Here is a 27,249-nt window from a genome sequence, read left to right on the forward strand (position 1 = left end):
CTTTAATAAACAAGTGAATTTGTCCCAATACTTTTTGGTTCCCCAAAATGTACAAAAAGTGCTGTATTTCTAAAATGGTTCACCTGATAGATATGGATGAAAATACCTTTAAATTAAAGCTGACCGTCTGCACTTTAACCTCGGTCATTGTTTGATTTTGAGTCCATAAGAAACAATGATTCACTAATTACGGAGGACACTGTACAAGAAACTATTTCCACACATACATTAAATTAACAATCAAAGGCTGTGGGGAAGAGTCTAGGAAGGAAAGAGTTTTATATTTTTGGTGGATTTGTTTTAAAATCGTTTTTATTTCACCTTTGAGGATCCCATTTTTACAGTTGGAGATTAAACTTATGTCCCAACTGGAACCCTAATATAGTGCACTATATGGAAGAGGGTGCCATTTGGGATGTAGAGGATATGGGCAGCACTAATTGGTTGACAGACAGGTGTGTTCCGATTGGAGAGCCACGGAACTGAAGCATATCCAACCGAGGAGCGAGACAAAGGTCCTATCTCACTCCCTGCTGCTGAATGCACACACACTTTGTGGTCCTCTGCTGCTCCTAGTGTTTGCCATGTACAAACAATATTAAATCGTTAAGAAATGCTGTGTGAGATTAGTTTATCATGTCCTAGATTCATCAAACGTAATGTTAACACAGGAGCTTAATAGAAGGGACTGCCTGCGTTTGTACGTACACACTGCTGAAACTAAAGCCAGCATCAAACTGTGAAGTGGGCTTATATGGTACTTAAGAATCTCATATGTGCAAAAAAGTCATACATTTTGAATCGAGTGCATTTAACACATCACAACATACTTTAGTCATACATGTTGATGTATGGCAAGGACAAAGACATGGATGCATGCCCTGAACCTACAGTGCAGTCACACCCCTTGACTTTTTCCACATTGTTACGTTACCTTATTCTAAACTGGATGAAATAAAATACACTCAATTGCCCATAATTAAAGTGAAAACATACCGTATTCACATAAGGATTCAGAACTTTTGCCATGAGACTCAATTGAGCTCAGGTGCATCCTGTTTCCATTGATCATCCTTGAGCTATTTCTACAACTTGGAGTCCACCTGTGGTAAATTTGTTGGACAGGATTTGGAAAGGCACACCCGTCTATATAAAGTCCCACAGTTGACAGTGCAAAAACCAAGTCATGAAGTCGAAGAAATTGTCCGTGGAGCTCCGAGACAGGATTGTGTCGAGGCACAAATCTGGGGAAGGGTACCAAAACATTTCTGCAGCATTGAAGATCCCCAAGAACACATTGGCCTCCGTTCTTAAAATGGAAGTTTGGAACCACCAAGACTCTTTCTAGAGCTGGCCGCCCAGCCAAACTGACCAATCGGGGGAGAAGGGCATTGGTCAGGGAGGTGACCAAGAACCCGATGACTATTTAATCCATTTTAGAATAAGGCTGTAACGTAATCTGGAAAAGGTCATGGGGTCTAAATACTTTGGTGCAGTATATTCATGTACTGGCAAGAGGAAGACAGCTGAAGCACCTTCCACCCTTCTTGTCGTACTTGAGTTGAATGCAATGCCATCTCTAACCAACATTCTTTCTTTGGAATTCATTATCTGCTGGAGGTGAACTGTGCTGTAGGGATGAGATTGGTAATGTGCGTGGTCCCTGGGAGCTGGGAAGGATCTTGCAAGGCCATCTCCTCAGTTAAGTGGGACCCCATAGCTGGAGCTTCTCTTAATCTCAGTCTGTCCAATCATCCAGCGCACACCAACCGACACTGAGAATGGAATAGAGGAATGTGATGAACATACTGTATGCTGAGGCGAATATTATGAAGTCTGTGGTTACAGTATCCAGTGGAAATGTTTGACCAACTTTTTCAACGGTATGATTTGTGCCAACACTATCGTGTAAGCGATACCAACCAATGGCATTACGGGCATGCTCATGCGATATTATTCAGTACTTTCCAAGAGGAAGGAACAATCGGTTCTCGCTGTTGATCAGTTTCAAAATATTTGGTAAACAATGGATAAGATTGAGAATGTACTAACAAAAATACCTTTTAGCAAGAGTTAGTCACATCTGTCACAAAGCGGCCTTGGTTGTAGGCGAGTTGTCACGAAAAAGGAAAAAGGGCTTGCAGTTGATGTACGACGCCACCTGGCGGCCATGTTGGAAGACCACCGCATGAATTATTCTGACTACAGCCGAGTGACTGCCTAAAACTAGTTGATTCATCACCACAGTCCTTTCTGTAGAGTAACAAGGCAGCAAAGACGACGGGGGGGAAATGTTTACAGATTCGCCGCAATCATGAAACACCGTTGGTGAGAAGTCTGAAGAACTGTCAGAAAAGTTAGGAAACCATCTGACCGTCAAGCCCTCAATCCAGACAGCTGTCAGTAACAGGCTTGCTACTGTACGATCAATTCATCACTGGTAAATCAAGTCAGATTTTCGAGTTTAGTTTAGCTGTTATGCTAACAACACTAAGATAAACAATTAGACTGCAAGCTAGCGGTTAGCAAGTGTCACGTGAGTTTAACATTTTGGAGAAGCCATTTATCACCATAAAGGCACCTTTGTTATAAAGGATTGCATGCCTCCATCGCATTTGCAGACTAATGTAAGCCTACTATTCCTGATGTAGATTGGATAGAGAATTTAGGCTAATAAAACGCATAGGTTTATAGGCCATATCAGAGACGTTTCCTTTGTACGGGTTTTTATTTCACCAGGTAGGCCAGTTGAGAACAAGTTCTCGTTTACAACTGCGACCTGGTCAAGATAAAGTAAAGCAGTGCGACGAAAACAGAGTTAAACATGGAATAAACAAAACGTACAGTCAATAATACAATAGAAACATCTGTATACAGTGTGTGCAAATGGAGTAAGGAGGTAAAGTGTCCTTTGATAAACAATTGGACTACACATGATTACCCAGACGAGGAGAAAAGAAAAGGGCAGAAACGGATAGCTTTTTTTGTAAGGGTGGATAAATGAGCAGAATTGTGTTTTTAATACGATGGTAGCCTAGACCTACTCTACTAAACACTGACAACAGATGAATAAAAACGACCTTGTCTTGAATGCAACCAGCTTGTCAAAAGTATTTTTTTTTTGCATTTATAGATAACCTTCTGCCTAAATTCTAATCTACGAAATGTCATGCCGTTAATGTGACAATAGCTGGATTCCTTCTAGCCATGACCATGAAAAGGGTAGACGCAAATTGTACAATATGACCTACATATGAAGATCATTGTTGTCCAAAACAATAAAATAAAAATCCTCCAGTGATTATCATGATTATTCATGAAGGAAAATGTATGGACATTACAGGGCAAAGACCTCAATGTGCCAAGATAACCTGCTGTGTGACTGACTATTTGTTCCAGTCCAACAATAAATTGAATCTTTATGACAAACACCTGAATGAATTAGTCTTAAAAATCAGGTGTGCTTTTCATTTGTTTTTTATTTCACCTTTATTTAACCAGGTAGGCTAGTTGAGAACAAGTTATCATTTGCAACTGCGACCTGGCCAAGATAAAGCATAGCAGTGTGAGCAGACAATTGTTTACTCCATGTGTAACTGTTAACAAGTCAATAACACAATAGGAAGAAGAAAAAAAAGGGGAGTATATATATACATTGTGTGCAAAAGGCAGGCGAATAATTACAATTTTGAAGATTAACACTGGAGTGATAAATGATCAGATGGTCATGTACAGGTAGAGATATTGGTGTGCAAAAGAGCAGAAAAGTAAATAAATAAAAACAGTATGGGGATGAGGTAGGTAAAAATGGGTGGGCTATTTGCCGAGACTATGTACAGCTGCAGCGATCGGTTAGCAGATGTTTGAAGTTGGTGAGGGAGATAAGTCTCCAACTTCAGCGATTTTTGCAATTCGTTCCAGTCACAGGCAGCAGAGAACTGGAAAGTTAGGCGGCCAAATGAGGTGTTGGCTTTAGGGATGATCAGTGAGATACACCTGCTGGAGCGCGTGCTACGGATGGGTGTTGCCATCGTGACCAGTGAACTGAGATAAGGCGGAGCTTTACCTAGCATGGACTTGTAGATGACCTGGATCCAGTGGGTCTGGCGACGAATATGTAGCGAGGGCCAGCCGACTAGAGCGTACAAGTCGCAGTGGTGGGTGGTATAAGGTGCTTTAGTGACAAAACGGATGGCACTGTGATAAACTGCATCCAGCAGAATGGAGTACCGTGATTAATGGACAGTCTAGCATGCATCAGCCAAGTAGCCAAGTGATCAGTGTCCAGGGGGGCAGCGGTGGATGGGGCAGGGAAGCTGGACTGGCGAGTGTTATCCAGGTTAGAAACAGTTAGCAGTGGCTAACAATGACTAAATAGTTTATGTACTGTAGGTTCACCAGCTGACCTCAAGACACCCATGTGGATGGGATTCCCACTGAAGATGAAATGCTGCAGCATCAGTTTCTACTACTTGGTCACTTTCCAGATATGAAAAGGAGACAACCCTCAATTATACGAGATGGTTGTCATATGCTGTGGTTAACCTGAATGATTCTGTTGTGCCATTTGAGTAGAGCATCTTCACCTCGCCGTCATGACAAAAGTGCCCCCTTAAACCATATGAATATATCAAATGTAATGTGCAACATGTAAAAGACTTGTTGATATTGTTGTCTGGGTGAAATTAATAGTCTCATCTCTGCAGAGATGAGCACCATTGAATAAAAGTATTTCTTATAGCCAACTATTTTATTTCTTTACAATTTAAAAAATAAATGTCCATCTCCACTGCAATGGAGGTTGGTGGCACTTTAAATGGGGAGAACAGGCTCATGGTAACAGCTGGAGTGGAATGGTATCAAGTACATGGTTTCCATGTGTTTGATGCCATTCCATTCGCTTAGTTCCAGGCATTATTATGAGCGGTTCTCCCCTCCACTTGCTCCCTGATCTACAGTGGGGAGCACACTTGATTATTAACTACTTAGGTTTGACACATTGAAGCAGGTGTTAGTACTGGAACAGAAGCCTGCACCCCCAGCAGGGTTGCCCTGCTCCAGTTGTAAAATGTTTATACATGTGTCACTTTTAAACTATTTTTGCTAACATACTGTAGGTATACATAATCCATGGCATACAAGGATGTACCGGTACTCTCTTGGGACATTCATCTGCAGACGGATCCATAGCGCTCTGTAGCTGAGGACAGAAAACATCAAAGAAACAGGCTTCATTGTACTCGAATTAGACAGCACTGAATATTATGCTGAAATATCTCTGTCCTCAGTTTCTTGCTAGGGACTCGAACTGGAGAATAGTTTCATGAGGTCTTCCCACAAAGGTCCTTGCCCTATCCAGAGTAGCCTACTCTCCCTTCTCTGACAGCTGGAACAGCTAGCTAATCCTTTCACACTCTATGGCTGTTAGCTAGCAAACTGGTTTAATTCACGTAGATAGCTAGCATTACATACTGTGTAGCTAACATTATGTTAGCCTGCACACTAAGTTTCTGTAGCAAACTAGCTAGCTAATAACACAGTTTTTGATCATTTTCAAAATATATTTACTTACTTGAATAAGTTCTCCCACTGCCTCCATTTTCTGGGTCCTTAGAAAAACTAAATAATGGGCAATCTTCCCGAAGTTTTTGGTGGTAGCAAAACGCAGCTAGCCGTGTGGACGACTGAAGGAATTCCAACATGGCGCTTGGTGTGGTTGCTAGGTGATTTGTGACGCAACTGCAAGCCCTCTATAGTGAACTTGAATAATTTTGGTCTCAAGGGACAGATTTGGCTCGGGGGCCACTAGTTGATGACCTCTGAAATATATACCCATAAGACCAACCTGCAGAGCAGAAGGCCACAGTGGCCAGTATGGTGAGAATAGACCCAGAGAGGACCAGCTGGACCAGGAGGAGGTAGAGGGGGTATAGGAGAAGGCAGGTCCAGCCTATCCAGTTGATCAGGGCCCAGGGTCCACGCAGAGGGGTGACTACAGGGCCAGGGAAACATCCGGTGTGGCTGTAGTCCTCCTGGAACTGGTCCTAGAAGCACAATACATGAGCACATCATAACCTAACCTAACAAACAGGAGCATAGTCCATTGGCTTCACTGCCATAACCACAAGGAAGTGGGAAGGGAGGGGTTCAAAGTCCTTAAAGCTGTCTTTTTGTATGTCTGATATAGTATGTCAATATCATGTCTTTTTGTGAATCTCTTTAATGCAGTGCAATTTAGTACTAATCTAAATGGGCCAAAGGTACATGTTCCAGATTGTGCATGTGCTGCTCCCATGTTGTGTTGCTGCCTTGCTATGTTGTGGTTTTTAGGTCTCTCTTTATGTAGTGTTGTTGTGAGGAGGGTTTTGTCCTACATTTATATTCTATTTATTATTTTTTTTAATCCCAGGCCCCCGTCCCCGCAGGAGGCCTTTTGCCAGGCCGTCATTGTAAATAAGAATGTGTTCTTAACGGACTTGCCTAGTTAAATATAATAATAATACATTGTTTAAAGTGTTTGGTGGGTCGTAACTTGGTTAAATAGTTTATTTTTTAAATGGACCATTTTAACATTGTCTCCAAGAGCACATGCTCAAATTGATTAAAAAAAACAAGTTCCCATCTCAGGAGGTTAAATAAAATGTTTTATATGGTGTGCCAAAGTGCCAAATAAAGTAACAGGGTTCAAATCAGCCATAAATCCCCCTGGGACGGGGAATGGAAACTTCTGTGCAACGGAGTGGCAATTGAATGAAAACAATTAAAACCATTTTGTGAAGCTAAAACATTTCTAGCCTGTCTATCTATGGGTAACAGGGTTAACGTGTTATACTCAACTGGCTCAGTTTCACACCAAAAAATGGCCAAAAAGAGTAGAATCAGCTTTTACACTATGATCTCACTATTCAATGGAAAACATTTTTTTTAAGGAATAGTTTCACCATATTAAAGCGAGAGTTTAGGTCACTTAACAGGGTTGACCAGAAAATGAAGGACAGACATAAATGCTGAATTTTGGCACTTTAGCAAGCCTTTATTCATATAAAAAAATCATATTTACTGAATTCGCCATGTGGTCTATATTAAAAGGGAACTTAATTTAATAAAACATGCTTTTAAAATCCAATACTCGTGCACAATTTCCACTTAAAATATCAAAGGGACTTGTAGAATGACCTGGCAATTTACATCATATAAAAAAGTGTAAATTAAGAGTTTGAGCTTAGTCCTTGGTGTTTACTGCGCTCCAAAGAGCTGGCTGTTCAAAAAATAAAGCTCTATCTAATCTAATCCAGATGCATGACACTATAAGAATAAAATGAATCAAACTAACAGGGGCCAGTTTATCAGAAAGAGTTTGGTGCAATGTTTGTGAATTAAACATTGGGGACAGAACAAAGTTATAATGTGAAGAGTAGGTATTGACATTAAACTAATTTAAATGGAGAGTTTTAGCTTTGTCCTTGTTTTTATTCGTTTAATAGTGAACAAATAGATGCAAACTCTGCACCTTGTGCAAATGCTTAGTTGGTAAATCTGGTCCATAGTGTGAGCTCTCTCCTCAATTATAACACTACCTTCTCCTGGTAGAGTTTGTGAAGCCAGGAAGAACATTCAGCCTCATCTTCTGGTACGGACTCCAGAGGGATTCTCCTAGAGACGGGGGAGGCAGAAGAGAGAGACGGGGGAGGCAGAAGAGAGAGACGGGGAGGCAGAAGAGAGAGAGACGGGGGAGGCAGAAGAGAGCAGAAGAGACAGGGAGGCTTTCAGGATATCAGCTGTCCAATTCAATTCTATAGAACTTTAGGGTCCATTAAAATACACTGAAAAAATAACAAGTGTTGTTCCCATGTTTCATGAGCTGAAATAAAAGATCCCAGAAATGTTCCATACGCTCAAAAAGCTAGTTTCTCTAAAATGTTGAACACATTTGTTTACATCCCTGTTAGTGACCATTTCTCCTTTGCCAAGATAATCCATCCACTTGACAGGTGTTGCATATCAAGAAGCTGATTAACAGCATCATTATTACACAGTTGCACCTTGTACCGGGGACAATAAAAGTCCACTAAAATGTGCACGTACACACAATTCAACAGATCTGAAGATGGAGAGTGCAATTGGCATGATTGCTGCGGTTATGTCCACCAAAGCTGTTGCCAGAGAATGTAATGTTTATTTCTCTACCATAAGCCGACTGCAATGTCATTTTAGATAATTTGGCAGTACGTCCAACCGGCCTCACAACCCCAGACCACATGTATGGTGTTGTGTGGGCAAGCGGTTTGCTGATGTCAACGTTGTGAACGGAGTGCCCCATGGTGACGGTGGGGTTATGGCATGGGCAGGCATAAGCTACCGTGATGAGATCCTGAGGCCCATTGTCGTGCCATTCCTCTGCCACCATCCCCTCATGTTTCAGCAGGATACTTTAAAAAAAAATGTATTACCTTTATTTAACTAGGCAATCAGTTAAGACCAAATTCTTATTTATAATGACAGCCTAGGAACAGTGGGTTAAATGCCTTGTTCAAGGGTAGAACGATAGATTTTTTTACCTTGTCAGCTCGGAGATTCGATCTAGCAACTAGGCTACCTGCCGCCCCAAAGCACGGGTTCATGCGTAAGTATCTGTACACAATTCCTGGAAACTGAAAATGTCCCAATTCTTCCATGGCCTGCATACTCACCAAACATGTCACATATTGAGCATGTTTGGGATGCTCTGGATCTACATGTATGACATCATATTCCAGTTCCCGCCAATATGCAGCAACTTCGCACAGCCATTGAACAAGAATGGAACAACATTCCACAATCAACAGCCAGATCAACTCTATGCAAAGGAGATGTGTCTGGCTGCATGAGGCAAATGGTGGGCACACCAGATACTGACTGGGTTTCTGAACCATGCCCCCACCTTTAAGGTATCTGTGACCAACAGTTTCATATCCGTGTTCCCAGTCATGAAATCCAGATTAGGGCCTAATGAATTTATTGACTGACTGATTTCCTCATATAAACTTCAAGTCAGCAAAATCTTTGAAATTGTTGAATGTTATGTTTATATTTTTGTTCAGTATTAGTCCAATAAACCAATATAAGGGGCTTGAGATCAGTGAGTTTAGCCTCTAACTAATGACCATCCCAGGTTCCACTCAGCCAAGCTTGCGATAGAAGATGCAGGCTGAAATTAATTATTATATACCTTATGTATAAATCTGGATGATATTTTTTCCCGTTGATAACTCCCAGCAAGGTTGGTGTTTCGTTGTTTCTGAAATTTAGTGTACAACAGTAGACCGCAGCAACTGAAGGGGTAACAGACACAAAAACATTAAGTTGTCAAAAGATCATTGGCATCAGTCTTTATCCAAAATAATGGGGATATACAATCATGAGTCATGACATGTGTAGCATTTGGTCATTCTGGGGCTCCCAGGGGTTCTGTACCTGTCCCTCGGAGGTTCTGGACGGCTACCCAGAAGCCCTTGGTCCTGGGCAGGAGGTGGTGTTTGAGTTTAGGCAGGCCTTTCTTCTCTGCCACCTCCATACTGATCTGATGCTTCTCCTCTGTGAAGCGTGTTCCCTCACAGTGGAGCAGGAACTGGCACACAGAGAGTCACTGTAGTGTCACCGCTGTGTTTTGACTGACCAACCAACCTGCATACTCAGGTTTACAAGGTGAGTATCATTATATTCTCACGTTATCCTTCCTAGACTTGTGACAATATTGATTGTGTCGATCAACACAATCTTATAACTGAACAACCATACTGCATATGCATGTTTACATAGTTGCAAAGAAAGTTTGGAATAAGGAGTTTGATAAGACCTGTTATATCCTCTTGAACTATAAAATGCCCAGTCAACTTTTGACTATTAAGTGTCATTATTGATTGTGTTCATGGCTCACCCAGAAGTTCTCGGGGTAATCCCGTAGGTTCTGAAGACTCTGGACAAAGCTCCTCTTATCCTCCTCCCACTTCCTCTTAATAAACACCATTTCCAGGAAGTACCACATCCAGCCAATCACAGGCAGGTACGACAACTCTTTCTTGGCTAAACATTTGGAGGCCTGGAAAGGGAAAGATTATTCAAACACATTAACACAAAGGGCATCAAACAACGTCTGAAAATCTTAGTCTCTTCTCAGTCTTTATACAATTCCTTGCTTCCCACCTTCGACGGTGTTGGAGGACAATTTCCAAGGTCTCTGCCATTGAACGTTCTTCTCCAATGCATTTTGAGAAGGAGATAATGAGAGAGAGGATACTAGGAATCTAAGACCGATGAATTGAGAAAAATCCCTGTTCTCTTACCCCAAGGACCCCGAATCTGTCACATAAGGTCCAGCCACACAGAAAGTCTATTTCAAAGTTGTGGTTAAGGACGACGATGGCGTTCTCTTTGCCGTAGAATTGGTAGTCCGCTGGGTCTGTGTAGAAAGTTACTTCAGTGCCAGACCACCACTCTAGGAGAGCCACAGACTCTGGGGAACACACACAACATGATATTAACATAACACAGCACAACCTAGCCTAGCAGAGCGTAAATAAGAGACCACTGTGTCAGCAGCTACAGTAACTTTATATTTCAGTTATTGCACAAAAGTTAGAGTATAGCCCCTGCAGCATCAGTTAAGTGAAACAATAGTGAAAGAGAGCGATATCCTACGCACGGCTGGTGAGGGAATATCCCAGTTTACAGTTGATCCGCCGGGCCAGCTGCTTGTTGATTGGCCAGAGGGGCAGAGTGCAGATCTGTAATAGGTTGACCAGGAGACCGCTGACCAAGAACCCATAGCAGATGATCAGGTGACACAAAAACTGGCCCTTCAACCACTGTACCAGACCCATCTACAGGGGAGGAAATGAGATGTTTATTAGGCATAATAAAGATATAGTTGATGCACAGCAGGTGACATAGGAACCACTGTACCAGACCCATCTACAGGGGAGGAAATGAGATGTTTATTAGGCATAATAAAGATATAGTTGATGCACAGCAGGTGACATAGGAACCACTGTACCAGACCCATCTACAGGGGAGGAAATGAGATGTTTATTAGGCATAATAAAGATATAGTTGATGCACAGCAGGTGACATAGGAACCACTGTACCAGACCCATCTACAGGGGAGGAAATGAGATGTTTATTAGGCATAATAAAGATATAGTTGATGCACAGCAGGTGACATAGGAACCACTGCACCAGACCCATCTTTCCATTGGAAGCTAGACCCTGTTGGTATGAAAACAGAAATCTGACCACACCTTCTTCTGCGCTGATTGGAAAATGACTTGGTGAAAATCAGCTCATCATTCAGCTGGCCAGTTCTTTCAGATCAGAGGACAGATCTTTGAGACAGCGCCAGACATTTTAGTCATTTAGCAGATGCTCTTATCCAGAGCGATTTACAGGACCAATTAGGATTAAGCACAGACAGATTTCACCTAGTTGGCGCTGGGATTTAAACCAGTGACCTTTTGGTTATTGACTCAACACTCTTAACCGCCGCCACAGACCGCCGCCACAGACCGATATGCAGTCTACAAATGATTTGTAATTATGTTCCGGCCCCACAACCATCCGCTCAAGAATATATATACACACACACACACAGATATATAAATCAACACACGGCTGAATCTAGTTGATGATCCCTGTGGTGGAGTAAGTTAAAATATTATTTTATTCAACATTCTGTCTTGGATTAGTCCTGAAATGGACATTTCCAAATAGTTGAACTGCAATATATATTAGACGTGAATTGCGAAAGCTAATTTTAAAAAAACACAATCGGGCAAAGTTCACCCCACCCTTGCTCCAGAACAGTGGGAACTACCCTTATGACTCATCTCTCGCTCTCCTGACCGAGGCTGACAAAGTGAAGCGCTCTCTGCACTCCAAAGAGCTGGCTGTTCAAGAAGAAATTCAGCCACTCTTCAATTACACTTTTTCTTCTCTCGCTCTCCTGCCGTTCCGGCTGTATAGAAGTCATTGAGGTTAACTAAGTAAAGACTAAAAGGATCGTGTAGGCCTCCCACTACGATCCATAACAGTTGACAACATACTCATACAAGAATCAGGACAGAAACAGTCTTGTTTGATAGGAACTTCTTGTTCATGTAGAATGATCACGGTGTCAAACATGTTCACTACATAAGAACTGTGAATAGGAATCTTCCTATAGAAAAGGTAACAATTCCCTGTATAATGTGTGGTAGCATTGGAAATAGTTGATAGTCCGCAGAACTCACTCGGTTTCACCTCCTAGCTGCTCAACAAGGCACGTGTTTTTGCACGTACACATGGTCATGAGATAGCAGTCTGACTATACAGAGTTGTGTACATATTACCTCAACTGGTGCCCCCACATTGACTCTGTACCCCCCCCCCCCCCAGTCTTTAGCCTCACTAATGTTATGCTGCTCTAACTTTGTTACTGTTTTTTTTTATTACTTAACACATATTTTTTCTTAAAACTGCATTGTTGGTTAAGGGCTTGTAAGCTTCACTAATGTTATGCTGCTCTAACTTTGCTGGCTGTTCCTAGGAAACTATGCAGTTTTTTATTTTTTTTACGTGTTATTTCTTACATTGGTACCCCAGGTCATCTTACGTTTCATTACATACAGTCGAGAAGAACTACTGAACATAAGAGCAGCGTCAACTCACCATCAGTACGACCAAGAAGATGACTTTCGCGAAGCGGATCCTGTGTTCTGCCTTTCACCCAGGACAACGTAATGGATCCCAGCCGGCGACCCAAAAAAACAACTTCGTAAAAGGGGGAAACGGAGCGGTCTTCTGGTCAGACTCCGGAGACGGGCACATCGTGCACCACTCCCTAGCATTCTTCTCGCCAATGTCCAGTCTCTTGACAACAAGGTTGATGAAATCCGAGCAAGGGTAGCATTCCAGAGGGACATCAGACACTAACGTTCTTTGCTTCACGGAAACATGGCTCACTGGAGAGACTCTATCGGAGTCGGTGCAGCCAGCTGGTTTCTCCACGCACCGCGCAGACAGAAACAAATGTCTTTCTGGTAAGAAGAGGGGCGGGGGCGTATGCTTCATGGTTAACGTGACGTGGTGTGATCATAACAACATACAGGTACTCAAGTCCTTCTGTTCACGCGATTTAGAATTCCTCACAATCAAATGTCGACCGCATTATCTACCAAGGGAATTCTCTTCGATTATAAATCACAGCCGTATATATTCCCCCCCAAGCAGACACATCGATGGCTCTGAACGAACTTTATTTGACTCTTTGCAAACTGGAATCCATTTATCCGGAGGCTGCATTCATTGTAGCTGGGGATTTTAACAAGGCTAATCTGAAAACAAGACTCCCTAAATTTTATCAGCATATCGATTGCGCAACCAGGGCTGGAAAAACCTTGGATCACTGCTATTCTAACTTCCGCGACGCATATAAGGTCCTGCCCCGCCCTCCTTTTGGAAAAGCTGACCACGACTCCATTTTGTTGATCCCTGCCTACAGACAGAAACTAAAACAAGAAGCTCCCGCGCTGAGGTCTGTTCAACGCTGGTCCGACCAATCTGATTCCACACTCCAAGACTGCTTCCATCACGTGGACTGGGATATGTTTCGTATTGCGTCAGACAACAACATTGACGAATACGCTGATTCGGTGAGCGAGTTCATTAGAACGTGCGTTGAAGATGTCGTTCTCATAGCAACGATTAAAACATTCCCAAACCAGAAACCGTGGATTGATGGCAGCATTCGCGTGAAACTGAAAGCCCGAACCACTGCTTTTAATCAGGGCAAGGTGACCGGAAACATGACCGAATACAAACAGTGTAACTATTCCCTCCGCAAGGCAATCAAACAAGCTAAGCGTCAGTATAGAGACAAAGTAGAATCTCAATTCAACGGCTCAGACACAAGATGTGGCAGGGTCTACAGTCAATCACGGATTACAAAAAAAAAAAAAAAAAACAGCCCAGTCACAGACCAGGATGTCTTGCTCCCAGGCAGACTAAATAACTTTTTTGCCCGCTTTGAGGACAATACAGTGCCACTGACACGGCCCGCAACTAAAACATGCGGTCTCTCCTTCACTGCAGCCGACGTGAGGAAAACATTTAAACGTGTCAACCCTCGCAAGGCTGCAGGCCCAGACGGCATCCCCAGCCGCGCCCTCAGAGCATGCGCAGACCAGCTGGCTGGTGTGTTTACGGACATATTAAATCAATCCCTATCCCAGTCTGTTGTTCCCACATGCTTCAAGAGGGCCACCATTGTTCCTGTTCCCAAGAAAGCTAAGGTAACTGAGCTAAACGACTACCGCCCCGTAGCACTCACTTCAGTCATCATGAAGTGCTTTGAGAGACTAGTCAAGGACCATATCACCTCCACCCTACCTGACACCCTAGACCCACTCCAATTTGCTTACCGCCCAAATAGGTCCACAGACGATGCAATCTCAACCACACTGCCCTAACCCATCTGGACAAGAGGAATACCTATGTGAGAATGCTGTTCATCGACTACAGCTCGGCATTTAACACCATAGTGCCCTCCAAGCTCGTCATCAAGCTCGAGACCCTGGGTCTCGACCCCGCCCTGTGCAACTGGGTACTGGACTTCCTGATGGGCCGCCCCCAGGTGGTGAGGGTAGGCAACAACATTTCCACCCCGCTGAGCCTCAACACTGGGGCCCCACAAGGGTGCGTTCTGAGCCCTCTCCTGTACTCCCTGTTCACCCACGACTGCGTGGCCACGCACGCCTCCAACTCAATCATCAAGTTTGCGGACGACACAACAGTGGTAGGCTTGATTACCAACAACGACGAGACGGCCTACAGGGAGGAGGTGAGGGCCCTCGGAGTGTGGTGTCAGGAAAATAACCTCACACTCAACGTCAACAAAACTAAGGAGATGATTGTGGACTTCAGGAAACAGCAGAGGGAACACCCCCCTATCCACATCGATGGAACAGTAGTGGAGAGGGTAGTAAGTTAAGTTCCTCGGCATACACATCACAGACAAACTGAATTGGTCCACCCACACAGACAGCATCGTGAAGGCGGCGCAGCAGCGCCTCTTCAACCTTAGGAGCCTGAAGAAATTCGGCTTGTCACCAAAAGCACTCACAAACTTCTACAGATGCACAATCGAGAGCATCCTGTCGGGCTGTATCACCGCCTGGTACGGCAACTGCTCCGCCCACAACCGTAAGGCTCTCCAGAGGGTAGTGAGGTCTGCACAACGCATCACCGGGGGCAAACTACCTGCCCTCCAGGACACCTACACCACCCGATGTTACAGGAAGGCCATAAAGATCATCAAGGACAACAACCACCCGAGCCACTGCCTGTTCACCCCGCTATCATCCAGAAGGCGAGGTCAGTACAGGTGCATCAAAGCTGGGACAGAGAGACTGAAAAACAGCTTCTATCTCAAGGCCATCAGACTGTTAAACAGCCACCACTAACATTGAGTGGCTGCTGCCAACACACTGACTCAACTCCAGCCACTTTAATAATGGGAATTGATGGGAAATATATCACTAGCCACTTTAAACAATGCTACCTAATATAATGTTTACATACCCTACATTATTCATCTCATATGTATATACTGTACTCTATATCATCTACTGCATCTTTATGTAATACATGTATCACTAGCCACTTTAACTATGCCACTTTGTTTAAATACTCATCTCATATGTATATACTGCACTCAATACCATCTACTGTATCTTGCCTATGCCGCTCTGTACCATCACTCATTCATATATCTTTATGTACATATTCTTTATCCCCTTACACTTGTGTCTATAAGGTAGTAGTTTTGGAATTGTTAGCTAGATTACTTGGTTATTACTGCATTGTCGGAACTAGAAGCACAAGAATTTCGCTACACTCGCATTAACATCTGCTAACCATGTGACAAATACAATTTGATTTGATTTGAAGCAAGCATTTCACTGTAAAGTTGTACTCAGCATGTGAAAAATAACATTTTATTTGATGACACACCCTGCTAGGTTACACTCTGGGAACTACTACAGTATATACCAATAGCAGACTGGCACTACTGCACCACAATACAATCTATGGAGGAATTTACCTCAGGGGAGTGGCTGTGTACAGTAGCATATCAAACCTCCAGTGGCGACCTGTCATTCAGGGCAGAGCCCCACATTTTTAGCATTCACATGCATATAAAATGTTGTTTTTTGGTGGGGGCTTGCCTGTTTTGCATGTTATTTTGGCATTAATACGTGTCACATCAGTTTGCAAATAATGTAAAAAATATATTGAGTTAATAAAGCCACATACTCAAGAAAACAAAAGGGACCATGTTTGTAAGGCAGCTTCAAAATGCAGGCGTTTCAGCTCAGTGCTTTCTGTGATGGTAGGGCAAGCCAGCAGAAAATACAGAGCGTTGCGCCGTGTTTGGCTCAGTGTTCTGTCACTCATGGGGACACTGTCACCACCAAGTCGAAGGGTAGAGCTAGAAAAGTCAAGCCCCTTGGGTGCTGCCATAGAGTTACATTAGAAGTCCCTATCCAAGAACGCTCAAGGTAATTAGAAATATATATTTTTTACCTATATTTAACAAGGCAAGTCAGTTAAGAACAAATTCTTATTTTCAATGACAGCCTAGGAACAGTGGGTTAACTGCCTTGTTCAGGGGCAGAATGACAGATTTTTACCTTGTCAGCTCGGGGATTCGATCTTGCAACCTTTTGGTTACTAGTCCAATACTAACCACTAGGTCAACAGTAGCTTTGATTGGACTGATGTCAATATCATACTTTCAAAATCTTCACTAGCAGTCATCATGAATCAAGTCAATCTTTTATTTATTTCACCTTTATTTAACCAGGTAAGCTATTTGAGACCAAGTTCTAATTTACAACTGCGACCTGGCCAAGATAAAGCAAAGCGACAAACAGAGTTACACATGGAATAAACAAACATACAATACAAAAAGTCTATATACAGTGTGAACAAATGAGGTAGGATAAGGGAGGCAAGGCAATAAATAGGCCATAGTGGCGAAATAATTACAATATAGCAATTAAACACTGGAGAGATTGATGTGCAGAAGATTAGTGTGCAAGTAGAGATACTGGGGTGCAAAGGAGCAAGATAAATAACAGTATGGGGATGAGGTAGTTGGATGGGCTATTTACAAATGGGTATTGTGGGATTCTGTATTTTACATTATAGCCATTACTCATATATATATATATATTTAAATATTATCTGATGTTGGCTGTGTGAAGTATCTGCATTTGTGCACTTGAGCATCATCATGAGATTAAACAACTGCTTGCCTGTTTGTGTGTGTGACAAGAACTGAGTAACATGGTGTGACCTGCATGTTGCAAAACTGTAGATGCTTTGTCCTTGTGTTTGTATGTAACAATATTGAGCACATGGTGTGACTTGCTGTATCTTACAAAGTTGTGATAGGGAGGGGTGGTCATCATGAGATTTAACTGAGATGGAAAAATACTGAACACCACAATAGCAGGAACTGAGCAACTGTTATAACTAGGCTGCGATACCAGAACAGTAAGAATCTATACATCGACGGAGGGAGGACACCAAGAAGCGCCAAGAGGCGGGGACCCGCCTGAACGCCTGCAATAGGCTGAGCAAGTCTAAACCACGCCCAGCCTCTACTGTGATAGGCCAACAGACGGGTTGGAACTATGTCCATCACAGTATAAGAACAACGGTTTACATACATCCTGTCAGTTCCCTGTTCTGCCCTGTGTGGTATTACAGTGAGCCTGTATATACGAAAGTTGCATTTGCCATTTATTACTTAGCTAATAAAAAATACATAGTATACAATCGGTGACTCATTGTTATATTTATCCTGATACCAGATTCGAATTTACACAACTCGAACACTATGTACAGGTGCAGTGATCTGTGAGCTGCTCTGACAGCAGATGCTTAAAGCTAGTGAGGTAGATATGAGTCTCCAGCTTAATTGATTTTTGCAGTTTGTTCCAGTCATTGGCAGCAGAGAACTGGAAGGAAAGGTGGCCGAATGAGGAATTTGCTTTGGGGGTGACCAGTGAAATATACCTGCTGGAGCGTGTGCTATGGGTGGGTGCTGCTATGGTGAGCTGAGATAAGGTGGGGCTTTACCTAGCAAAGACTTGTAGATGACCTGGAGCCAGTGGGTTTGGCGACCAATATGAACCGAGGGCCAGCCAACGAAAGCACCGGGGTAGGGGTAGCCAGGTGGAAAGCATGGCCAGCCGTAGAAGAATGCTTATTTATCATGGATTTATCGGTGGTGAGAGTGTTTCCTAGCCTTAGTGCAGTGGGCAGCTGGGAGGAGGTTCTCTTATTCTCCATGGACTTTACAGTGTCCCAGAACTTCTTGGAGTTTATGCTACAGGACGCAATTTTCTGTTTGAAAAAGATAGCCTTTGCTTTCCTAACTGCCTGTGTATATTGGTTCCTAACTTCCCTGAAAAGTTGCATATCGCGGGGGGCTATTCAATGCTAATGCATTACACCACAGGATGTTTTTGTGCTGGTCAAGGGCAGTCAGGTCTGGAGTGAACCAAGGGCTATATCTGTTCCTGGTTCTACATTTTTGAATGGGGCATGCTTATTGAAGATTGTGAGGAAAGCACTTTTAAAGAATAAACAGGCATCCTCTACTGACGGAATGAGATAATTATCCGATCGATTAGGTTGATTAGAAAGGCCTGCTCACTGAAGTGTTTTAGGGAGCGTTTGACAGTGTTGAGTGGTGGTCGTTTCACCGCAGACCCATTACCGATGCAGGCAATGAGGCAGTGATTGCCGAGATCCTGGTTGAAGACAGCAGAGGTGTATTTGGAGGGCAGGTTGGTTAGGATGATATCTATGAGGGTGCCCGTGTTTACGGATTTGGGGTTGTACCGGGTAGGTTCATTGATAATTTGTGTGAGATTGAGGGCATCAAGCTTAGATTGTAGGATGGCCGGGGTGTTAAGCATGTCCCAGTTTAGGTCACCAAACAGCACGAGCGCTGAAGATAGATGGGGGGCAATCAATTCACATATGGTGTCCAGGGCACAGCTTGGGGCAGAAGGTGGTCTATAGCAAGCGGCAAAAGTAACGGACTTGTTTCTGGAAAGGTGGATTTTTAAAAATAGAAGCTTAAATTGTTTGGGCACAGACCTGGATAGTAAGACAGAATTCTGCAGGCTAACTCCGCCCCCTTTGGCAGTTCTAGTGTAGTGATGCCTCTAGCACGGATGCAGTGCCTTAGACCGCTGCGCCACTTGGGAGCCCATATTTCCATCTCTTAAATTCCACCTACTGTTCCGACTTACTAGTGCACATGTAGCCTTTAACCTGTTTTTGATAAATGTAATTAGCAAATATTGTAAGAGCTTATTGTCTGCTTATATGCCCCCTTTATTTTTCTACGGTTCTGACTTGGTGTACAGGGAGAACACTGTAAGAACGACCAATGTTCTGATTTCTGTCGCTGTAAATTTCAAAAGTGCTGAACAAATAATTATATTGACTACATCTGTCCTAGCTCCCTCATTAATAATGTCTTAATCTAAATTACGGATTGCCTCTTATCCGCTTGTCGTCCCCTTATGCCATAGTTTGTACATCTCAATTGTCAGTAGAAACCACATTTGTTTAAGCAAGTCAGCCATGTCAGCTGTTTTTCGAAAGGCAGTAAACGAGGCCGAATGAACTGTTTCGCTGTCAGATAAGGCTCCACTGATAGCCAGGTGTAGCAGTGGTAAGATGTTGAGACTGCTGTTGGGACAGCTTTATGTAGGCCCTAACAGTTTGTGGTCACAGTTTGTCACCGTTATAGTGCAATTCATGTATTGTGGCTTTGCTGGCATGCATCCCACATGTTTTTTTTGCCCACCAAGATTTACATGCTAAAATCACCACTGCAAATCTCACCTATGCTTTTAGGAAGTATCAGGAAGGGAGAGAAATAGTTTTGCATGCTTATAAGCAATACATGTATACAATTCAGTCTCATAGAGTTAGACACTGAGTGTACAAAACATGAAGAACACCTGCTCTTTCCATGTCATAGACTGACCAGGTGAATCCAGGTAAAAGCTATGATCCCTTATTGATGTCACTTGTTAAATCCATTTCAATCAGTGTAGATGAAGGGGAGGAAACGGGTTAAAGAAGGATTTTTAAACCTTGAGAAATGGATGTGGGAAGCATTGGAGTCAACATGGGCCAGCATCCCTGTGGAACACTTGAAACCTTGTAGAGCCCTTGTAGAGCCCATGCCCTGACAAATTGAATTGGTTTGTATCTGCAGGGCAATGACATTTAATTAGAGCAAAATTACTTTAAAAAATAAAATACATTGATTTCAAACTAGAGCCCAAATTATTTATCTCCTCAGCAGGTTATTTTGGTGGTGATAACATTAATCTCGTAAATCATATACTTCAAAGTCAAAGTATATTTCAATGATTGAAATCTTCCAGACTATGGATTTAATTGTAATCAATAATTGTTATGGGTGTAACAATAATCTTACCAAGGACTCTTCCAAGTAGTCTAGTTGTATTATAATAACAATACAGGAGTAGCCTAATATGACAGAGTGGGGGAAAAAACACATTTTGAGAACCATAATAAAAGTTTGTTTACCTACCTTGTCCGTTGTCCCTGGCTTTGGTTCCTTTCTGTCAGCGATAAAGCTGTCCAGACACTGACGGAAATGTTGTCTCCAAACTGCCTGTCTGTAGGGTTGATCAGAATAAGCATTGAGAGATGTCCTTATGTCCCCAAACTAACTCCTTCAATCTAATTATAGGAACACCCGCCGCCAGAACACCCACCTGACAACACGCCACTTTAATTTTGGCATTTTCTCAATTGGTCAAAGTTCACCCTCTCCCGTTTCAAAAGGAGGCGAGGAGAGGACGGAGGAGAGGACGCGAGTAATCGAGAAAATTCAAAATGATTCTCGTCATTCGGGGGGGTTGCATTGGGTTCGCCTACCCTACGTGTTTATTACAGCTGATGTGAGGAAATCCCTCTTGCATGTGCTCGCTGCTGTGTGTAAAAAGTGTAGAAAGTAGAAACTTCTCGTGCGGAAACAATAGGCGGGGTTTATATAACTTTGCCACTTGCCCAGATAATGACAACCCAAACAATGTAGCGCCACTGCTGAACTTTCTGTCTCAACTTTCTATTTCATTATTCGGCCTGTAGCTCCATCTACTGGCTGATTAAGTGTATTGCATTAATGAAGCGTTTCCTACAGAGCTGTGTGTACTAGGGCTAGGCTTCTACAGTATTTGATCAGCCTATGATATTTAGTAATAGTGTGTTAGTTGACTGCTTCTCTATGTAGCATTCACATGTTATATTACTGTTGGACTTATTTAGAAAATCTTCTAGAACAGTGGCTGACAGCAGAGTGATGGTATGCCTACAGCCTCTCCCTCCATAGTTATTTCCTTGAATGAAGATATCTACATTTAGTGAACCTAGGTTATTTCTCTCTCATTGTTCCAAAAGTAGAAGCAACGGTCTCATACAAGGCATCTAATAGTGGAATCTGAGAGAGAGCGTGAAGAGAGAAGGCTCGATGCCATGGCCTTGGAATCAAAAAACATCCTCATGAGAGCCAGTAGAGGGTACTAGATATTTATTAAACAGAAATTCCTAGAGGTATCCTCAGCCCCAGTTCACAGAGGTTCCTAGAGGTATCCTCTGCCCCAGTTCACAGAGGTTCCTAGAGGTATCCTCAGCCCCAGTTCACAGAAATTCCTAGAGGTATCCTCAGCCCCAGTTTACAGAGGTTCCTAGAGGTCTCCTCAGCCCCAGTTCACAGAGGTTCCTAGAGGTATCCTCTGCCCCAGTTCACAGAGGTTCCTGGAGGTATCCTCAGTCCCAGTTTACAGAGGTTCCTAGAGGTATCCTCAGCCCCAGTTTACAGAGGTTCCTAGAGGTCTCCTCAGCCCCAGTTCACAGAGGTTCCTAGAGGTATCCTCAGCCCCAGTTCACAGAGGTTCCTGGAGGTATCCTCAGCCCCAGTTTACAGAGGTTCCTAGAGGTCTCCTCAGCCCCAGTTCACAGAGGTTCCTGGAGGTATCCTCAGCCCCAGTTCACAGAGGTTCCTAGAGGTATCCTCAGCCCCAGTTCACAGAGGTTCCTAGAGGTACCCTCAGCCCCAGTTCACAGAGGTTCCTAGAGGTATCTTCAGCCCCAGTTCACAGAGATTCCTAGAGGTATCCTCAGCCCCAGTTCACAGAGGTTCCTAGAGGTATCCTCAGCCCCAGTTCACAGAGGTTCCTGGAGGTATCTTCAGCCCCAGTTCACAGAGATTCCTAGAGGTATCCTCAGCCCCAGTTCACAGAGGTTCCTGGAGGTATCCTCAGCCCCAGTTTACAGAGGTTCCTAGAGGTCTCCTCAGCCCCAGTTCACAGAGGTTCCTAGAGGTCTCCTCAGCCCCAGTTCACAGAGGTTCCTAGAGGAATCCTCAGCCCCAGTTCACAGAGGTTCCTAGAGGTATCCTCAGCCCCAGTTCACAGAGGTTCCTAGAGGTATCCTCAGCCCCAGTTCACAGAGGTTCCTAGAGGTATCTTCAGCCCCAGTTCACAGAGATTCCTAGAGGTATCCTCAGCCCCAGTTCACAGAGGTTCCTAGAGGTATCTTCAGCCCCAGTTCACAGAGATTCCTAGAGGTATCCTCAGCCCCAGTTCACAGAGGTTCCTAGAGGTCTCCTCAGCCCCAGTTCACAGAGATCCCTAGAGGTCTCCTCAGCCCCAGTTCACAGAGGTTCCTAGAGGTCTCCCCAGCCCCAGTTCACAGAGGTTCCTAGAGGTATCCTCAGCCCCAGTTCACAGAGGTTCCTAGAGGTATCTTCAGCCCCAGTTCACAGAGATTCCTAGAGGTATCCTCAGCCCCAGTTCACAGAGGTTCCTAGAGGTATCCTCAGCCCCAGTTCACAGAGGTTCCTGGAGGTATCTTCAGCCCCAGTTCACAGAGATTCCTAGAGGTATCCTCAGCCCCAGTTCACAGAGGTTCCTGGAGGTATCCTCAGCCCCAGTTTACAGAGGTTCCTAGAGGTCTCCTCAGCCCCAGTTCACAGAGGTTCCTAGAGGTCTCCTCAGCCCCAGTTCACAGAGGTTCCTAGAGGAATCCTCAGCCCCAGTTCACAGAGGTTCCTAGAGGTATCCTCAGCCCCAGTTCACAGAGGTTCCTAGAGGTATCCTCAGCCCCAGTTCACAGAGGTTCCTAGAGGTATCTTCAGCCCCAGTTCACAGAGATTCCTAGAGGTATCCTCAGCCCCAGTTCACAGAGGTTCCTAGAGGTATCTTCAGCCCCAGTTCACAGAGATTCCTAGAGGTATCCTCAGCCCCAGTTCACAGAGGTTCCTAGAGGTCTCCTCAGCCCCAGTTCACAGAGATCCCTAGAGGTCTCCTCAGCCCCAGTTCACAGAGGTTCCTAGAGGTCTCCCCAGCCCCAGTTCACAGAGGTTCCTAGAGGTATCCTCAGCCCCAGTTCACAGAGGTTCCTAGAGGTATCCTCAGCCCCTTTCTATTTCTTTAAAAGTGCATCCCTCCTTCTTCCTTTACTTCACCTTTCCAATCATGATCACTTCAATGAAGGAAGGAAGCAAGGATACACATGATATTTGAACGGGGCCCCTTTCCAGAAAATACATGTTGTGCTGAGGAATCTGTCAACTTCAGGAGTTATTGGGGTGTTTTTGTTTCACCGTCGCCTAGGAGACTAAGGCCTGTATTCTAGGATCAGTTTTGCCTTTTGAATCATAATGAATAACCTGATCCTAGATTCCTATTCTAAAACACTGTATGGGTGTGGACCAAAATATGCTTCTTGAAATCAAGGAGTCTGGTGACTGTTTCATCTTGATGCATCTTGATGCCTGTGTGTGTGTGTGTGTGTGTGTGTGTGTGTGTGTGTGTGTGTGTGTGTGTGTGTGTGTGTGTGTGTGTGTGTGTGTGTGTGTGTGTGTGTGTGTGTGTGTGTGTGTGTAGGTGCATGCGTGTGTGTGTGTAGGTGCATGCGTGTGTGTGTGTATAGGTGTGTGCGTGTGTGTGTGTGTGAGACTGGGCATGCGTATGTGTGTTATTTTGACTCAGGCCAATTTAAAAGGCAGCCCCCCAAGCCCTCATTGAAGCTGATGGATCTATAGAGGTAACCCTTAAATACCTGAATGAAGCTGATGGACCTCTATAGAGGTAGCCCTTAAATACCTGAATGAAGCTGAAGGACCTCTATAGAGGTAGCCCTTAAATACCTGAATGAAGCTGATGGACCTCTATAGAGGTAGCCCTTAAATACCTGAATGAAGCTGATGGATCTATAGAGGTAACCCTTAAATACCTGAATGAAGCTGATGGACCTCTATAGAGGTAGCCCTTAAATACCTGAATGAAGCTGATGGACCTCTATAGAGGTAACCCTTAAATACCTGAATGAAGCTGATGGACCTCTATAGAGGTAGCCCTTAAATACCTGAATGAAGCTGATGGACCTCTATAGAGGTAGCCCTTAAATACCTGAATGAAGCTGATGGACCTCTATAGAAGTAACCCTTAAATACCTGAATGAAGCTGATGGACCTCTATAGAAGTAACCCTTCAATACCTGAATGAAGCTGATGGACCTCTATAGAGGTAGCCCTTAAATACCTGAATGAAGCTGATGGACCTCTATAGAGGTAGCCCTTAAATACCTGAATGAAGCTGATGGACCTCTATAGAAGTAACCCTTAAATACCTGAATGAAGCTGATGGACCTCTATAGAGGTAGCCCTTAAATACCTGAATGAAGCTGATGGATCTATAAAGGTAGACCTCCTGAATGAAGCTAGGACCTCTATAGAGGTAGCCCTTAAATACCTGAATGAAGCTGATGGACCTCTATAGAGGTAACCCTTAAATACCTGAATGAAGCTGATGGACCTCTATAGAGGTAGCCCTTAAATACCTGAATGAAGCTGATGGACCTCTATAGAAGTAACCCTTAAATACCTGAATGAAGCTGATGGACCTCTATAGAAGTAACCCTTAAATACCTGAATGAAGCTGATGGACCTCTATAGAGGTAGCCCTTAAATACCTGAATGAAGCTGATGGACCTCTATAGAAGTCCCTATAGAAGTAACCCTTAAATACCTGAATGAAGCTGATGGACCTCTATAGAGGTAGCCCTTAAATACCTGAATGAAGCTGATGGACCTCTATAGAAGTAGCCCTTAAATACCTGAATGAAGCTGATGGACCTCTATAGAAGTAACCCTTAAATACCTGAATGAAGCTGATGGACCTCTATAAATAAATACCTGAATGAAGCTGATGGACCTCTATAGAGGTAGCCCTTAAATACCTGAATGAAGCTGATGGACCTCTATAGAAGTAACCCTTAAATACCTGAATGAAGCTGATGGACCTCTATAGAGGTAGCCCTTAAATACCTGAATGAAGCTGATGGACCCCTAAATAGAGAAGTAACCCCTGAATGAAGCTGAAATACCTGAATGAAGCTGATGGACCTCTATAGGTAGCCCTAAATACCTGAATGAAGCTGATGGACCTCTAAGAAGTAACCCTTAAATACCTGAATTAAGCTGATGGACCTCTATAGAGGTAGCCCTTAAATACCTGAATGAAGCTGAATGACCTCTATAGAGGTAGCCCTTAAATACCTGAATGAAGCTGATGGACCTCTATAGAGGTAGCCCTTAAATAAATGAAGCTGAAGGACCTGAATGAATGAAGCTGAAGGACCTCTATAGAGGTAGCCCTTAAATACCTGAATGAAGCTGATGGACCTCTATAGAGATAGCCCTTAAATACCTGAATGAAGCTGATGGACCTCTATAGAGGTAGCCCTTAAATACCTGAATGCCCTTAAATACCTGAATGAAGCTGAATGGACCTCTATAGAGGTAACCCTTAAATACCTGAATGAAGCTGATGGACCTCTATAGAAGCTGAATGGCTGATGGACCTCTATAGAGGTAGCCCTTAAATACCTGAAATACCTGAAAATACCTGAATGAAGCTGATGGACCTCTATAGAGTAGCCCTTAAATACCTGAATGAAGCTGAACCCTTAAATAAATACCTGAATGAAGCTGATGGACCTCTATAGAGGTAGCCCTTAAATACCTGAATGAAGCTGATGGACCTCTATAGAGGTAGCCCTTAAATACCTGAATGAAGCTGAAGGACCTCTATAGAGGTAGCCCTTAAATACCTGAATGAAGCTGATGGACTATAGCGGTCTAAATAGAATGTAGCCCTTAAATACCTGAATGAAGCTGATGGACCTCTATAGAGGTAGCCCTTAAATACCTGAATGAAGCTGATGGACCTCTATAGAGGTAGCCCTTAAATACCTGAATGAAGCTGATGGACCTCTATAGACCCTCCTGAATGAAGCTGAAGGACCTCTATAGAGGTAGCCCTGAATGAAGCTGATGGATCTATAAAGCCCTAATGAAGCTGACCCCTTAAATACCTGAATGAAGCTGATGGACCTCTATAGAGGTAGCCCTTAAATACCTGAATGAAGCTGATGGACCTCTATAGAGGTAGCCCTTAAATACCTGAATGAAGCTGATGGACCTCTATAGAGCCCTTAAATACCTGAATGAGCTGATGGACCTCTATAAAAATACCTGAATGAAGCTGATGGACCTCTATAGAAGTAACCCTTAAATACCTGAATGAAGCTGATGGACCTCTATAGAAGTAACCCTTAAATACCTGAATGAAGCTGATGGACCTCTATAGAGGTAGCCCTTAAATACCTGAATGAAGCTGATGGACCTCTATAGAGGTAGCCCTTAAATACCTGAATGAAGCTGATGGACCTCTATAGAGGTAGCCCTTAAATACCTGAATGAAGCTGATGGACCTCTATAGAGGTAGCCCTTAAATACCTGAATGAAGCTGATGGACCTCTATAGAGGTAGCCCTTAAATACCTGAATGAAGCTGATGGACCTCTATAGGACCCTCTACCTGAATGAAGCTGAAGGACCTCTATAAATACCTGAATGAAGCTGATGGACCTCTATAGAGGTAGCCCTTAAATACCTGAATGAAGCTGATGGACCTCTATAGAAGTAACCCTTAAATACCTGAATGAAGCTGATGGACCTCTATAGAGGTAGCCCTTAAATACCTGAATGAAGCTGATGGACCTCTATAGAGGTAGCCCTTAAATACCTGAATGAAGCTGATGGACC

General features: G+C 43.5%; 1 protein-coding gene across 2 annotated transcripts; it reads right to left on the bottom strand.

The window, feature by feature from the left end:
* Positions 1-262: 262 nt before the first annotated feature.
* Positions 263-20,864, bottom strand: LOC115118838 (1-acyl-sn-glycerol-3-phosphate acyltransferase delta-like). Of its 2 annotated transcripts, none has more exons than XM_029647570.2 (9): positions 20,662-20,864; positions 10,682-10,859; positions 10,323-10,492; positions 9,917-10,078; positions 9,454-9,607; positions 9,209-9,311; positions 7,578-7,653; positions 5,846-6,044; positions 263-1,775 (listed from the first exon to the last, which is right to left on the bottom strand). In XM_029647570.2, the coding sequence occupies exons 2-9, from the start codon at positions 10,857-10,859 to the stop codon at positions 1,699-1,701; spliced, it is 1,119 nt and encodes a 372-aa protein (XP_029503430.1). In that variant the 5' UTR covers positions 20,662-20,864; the 3' UTR covers positions 263-1,698. The 2 variants fall into 2 exon arrangements, with proteins under 2 accessions (XP_029503430.1, XP_029503428.1); XM_029647568.2 differs by having other exon boundaries at positions 20,666-20,863.
* Between the last annotated feature and the right edge of the window lie 6,385 nt (positions 20,865-27,249).

Source organism: Oncorhynchus nerka, linkage group LG28 (assembly GCF_034236695.1).
Source record: "Oncorhynchus nerka isolate Pitt River linkage group LG28, Oner_Uvic_2.0, whole genome shotgun sequence".
Lineage (NCBI taxonomy): Eukaryota > Metazoa > Chordata > Actinopteri > Salmoniformes > Salmonidae > Oncorhynchus > Oncorhynchus nerka.

Bases quoted from the DNA above. Each gene is read 5' to 3' on its own strand.
- LOC115118838 (XM_029647570.2), bottom strand. From the start codon at position 10,859: ATGGGTCTGGTACAGTGGTTGAAGGGCCAGTTTTTGTGTCACCTGATC. The intron at 10,079-10,322 runs GTAAGAGAACAG...TTCCCTTTCCAG, and splicing joins ACAGATTCGGGGTCCTTGGG to GCCTCCAAATGTTTAGCCAA. The intron at 6,045-7,577 runs GTAGTGTTATAA...TTGTGCTTCTAG, and splicing joins ACAAACTCTACCAGGAGAAG to GACCAGTTCCAGGAGGACTA.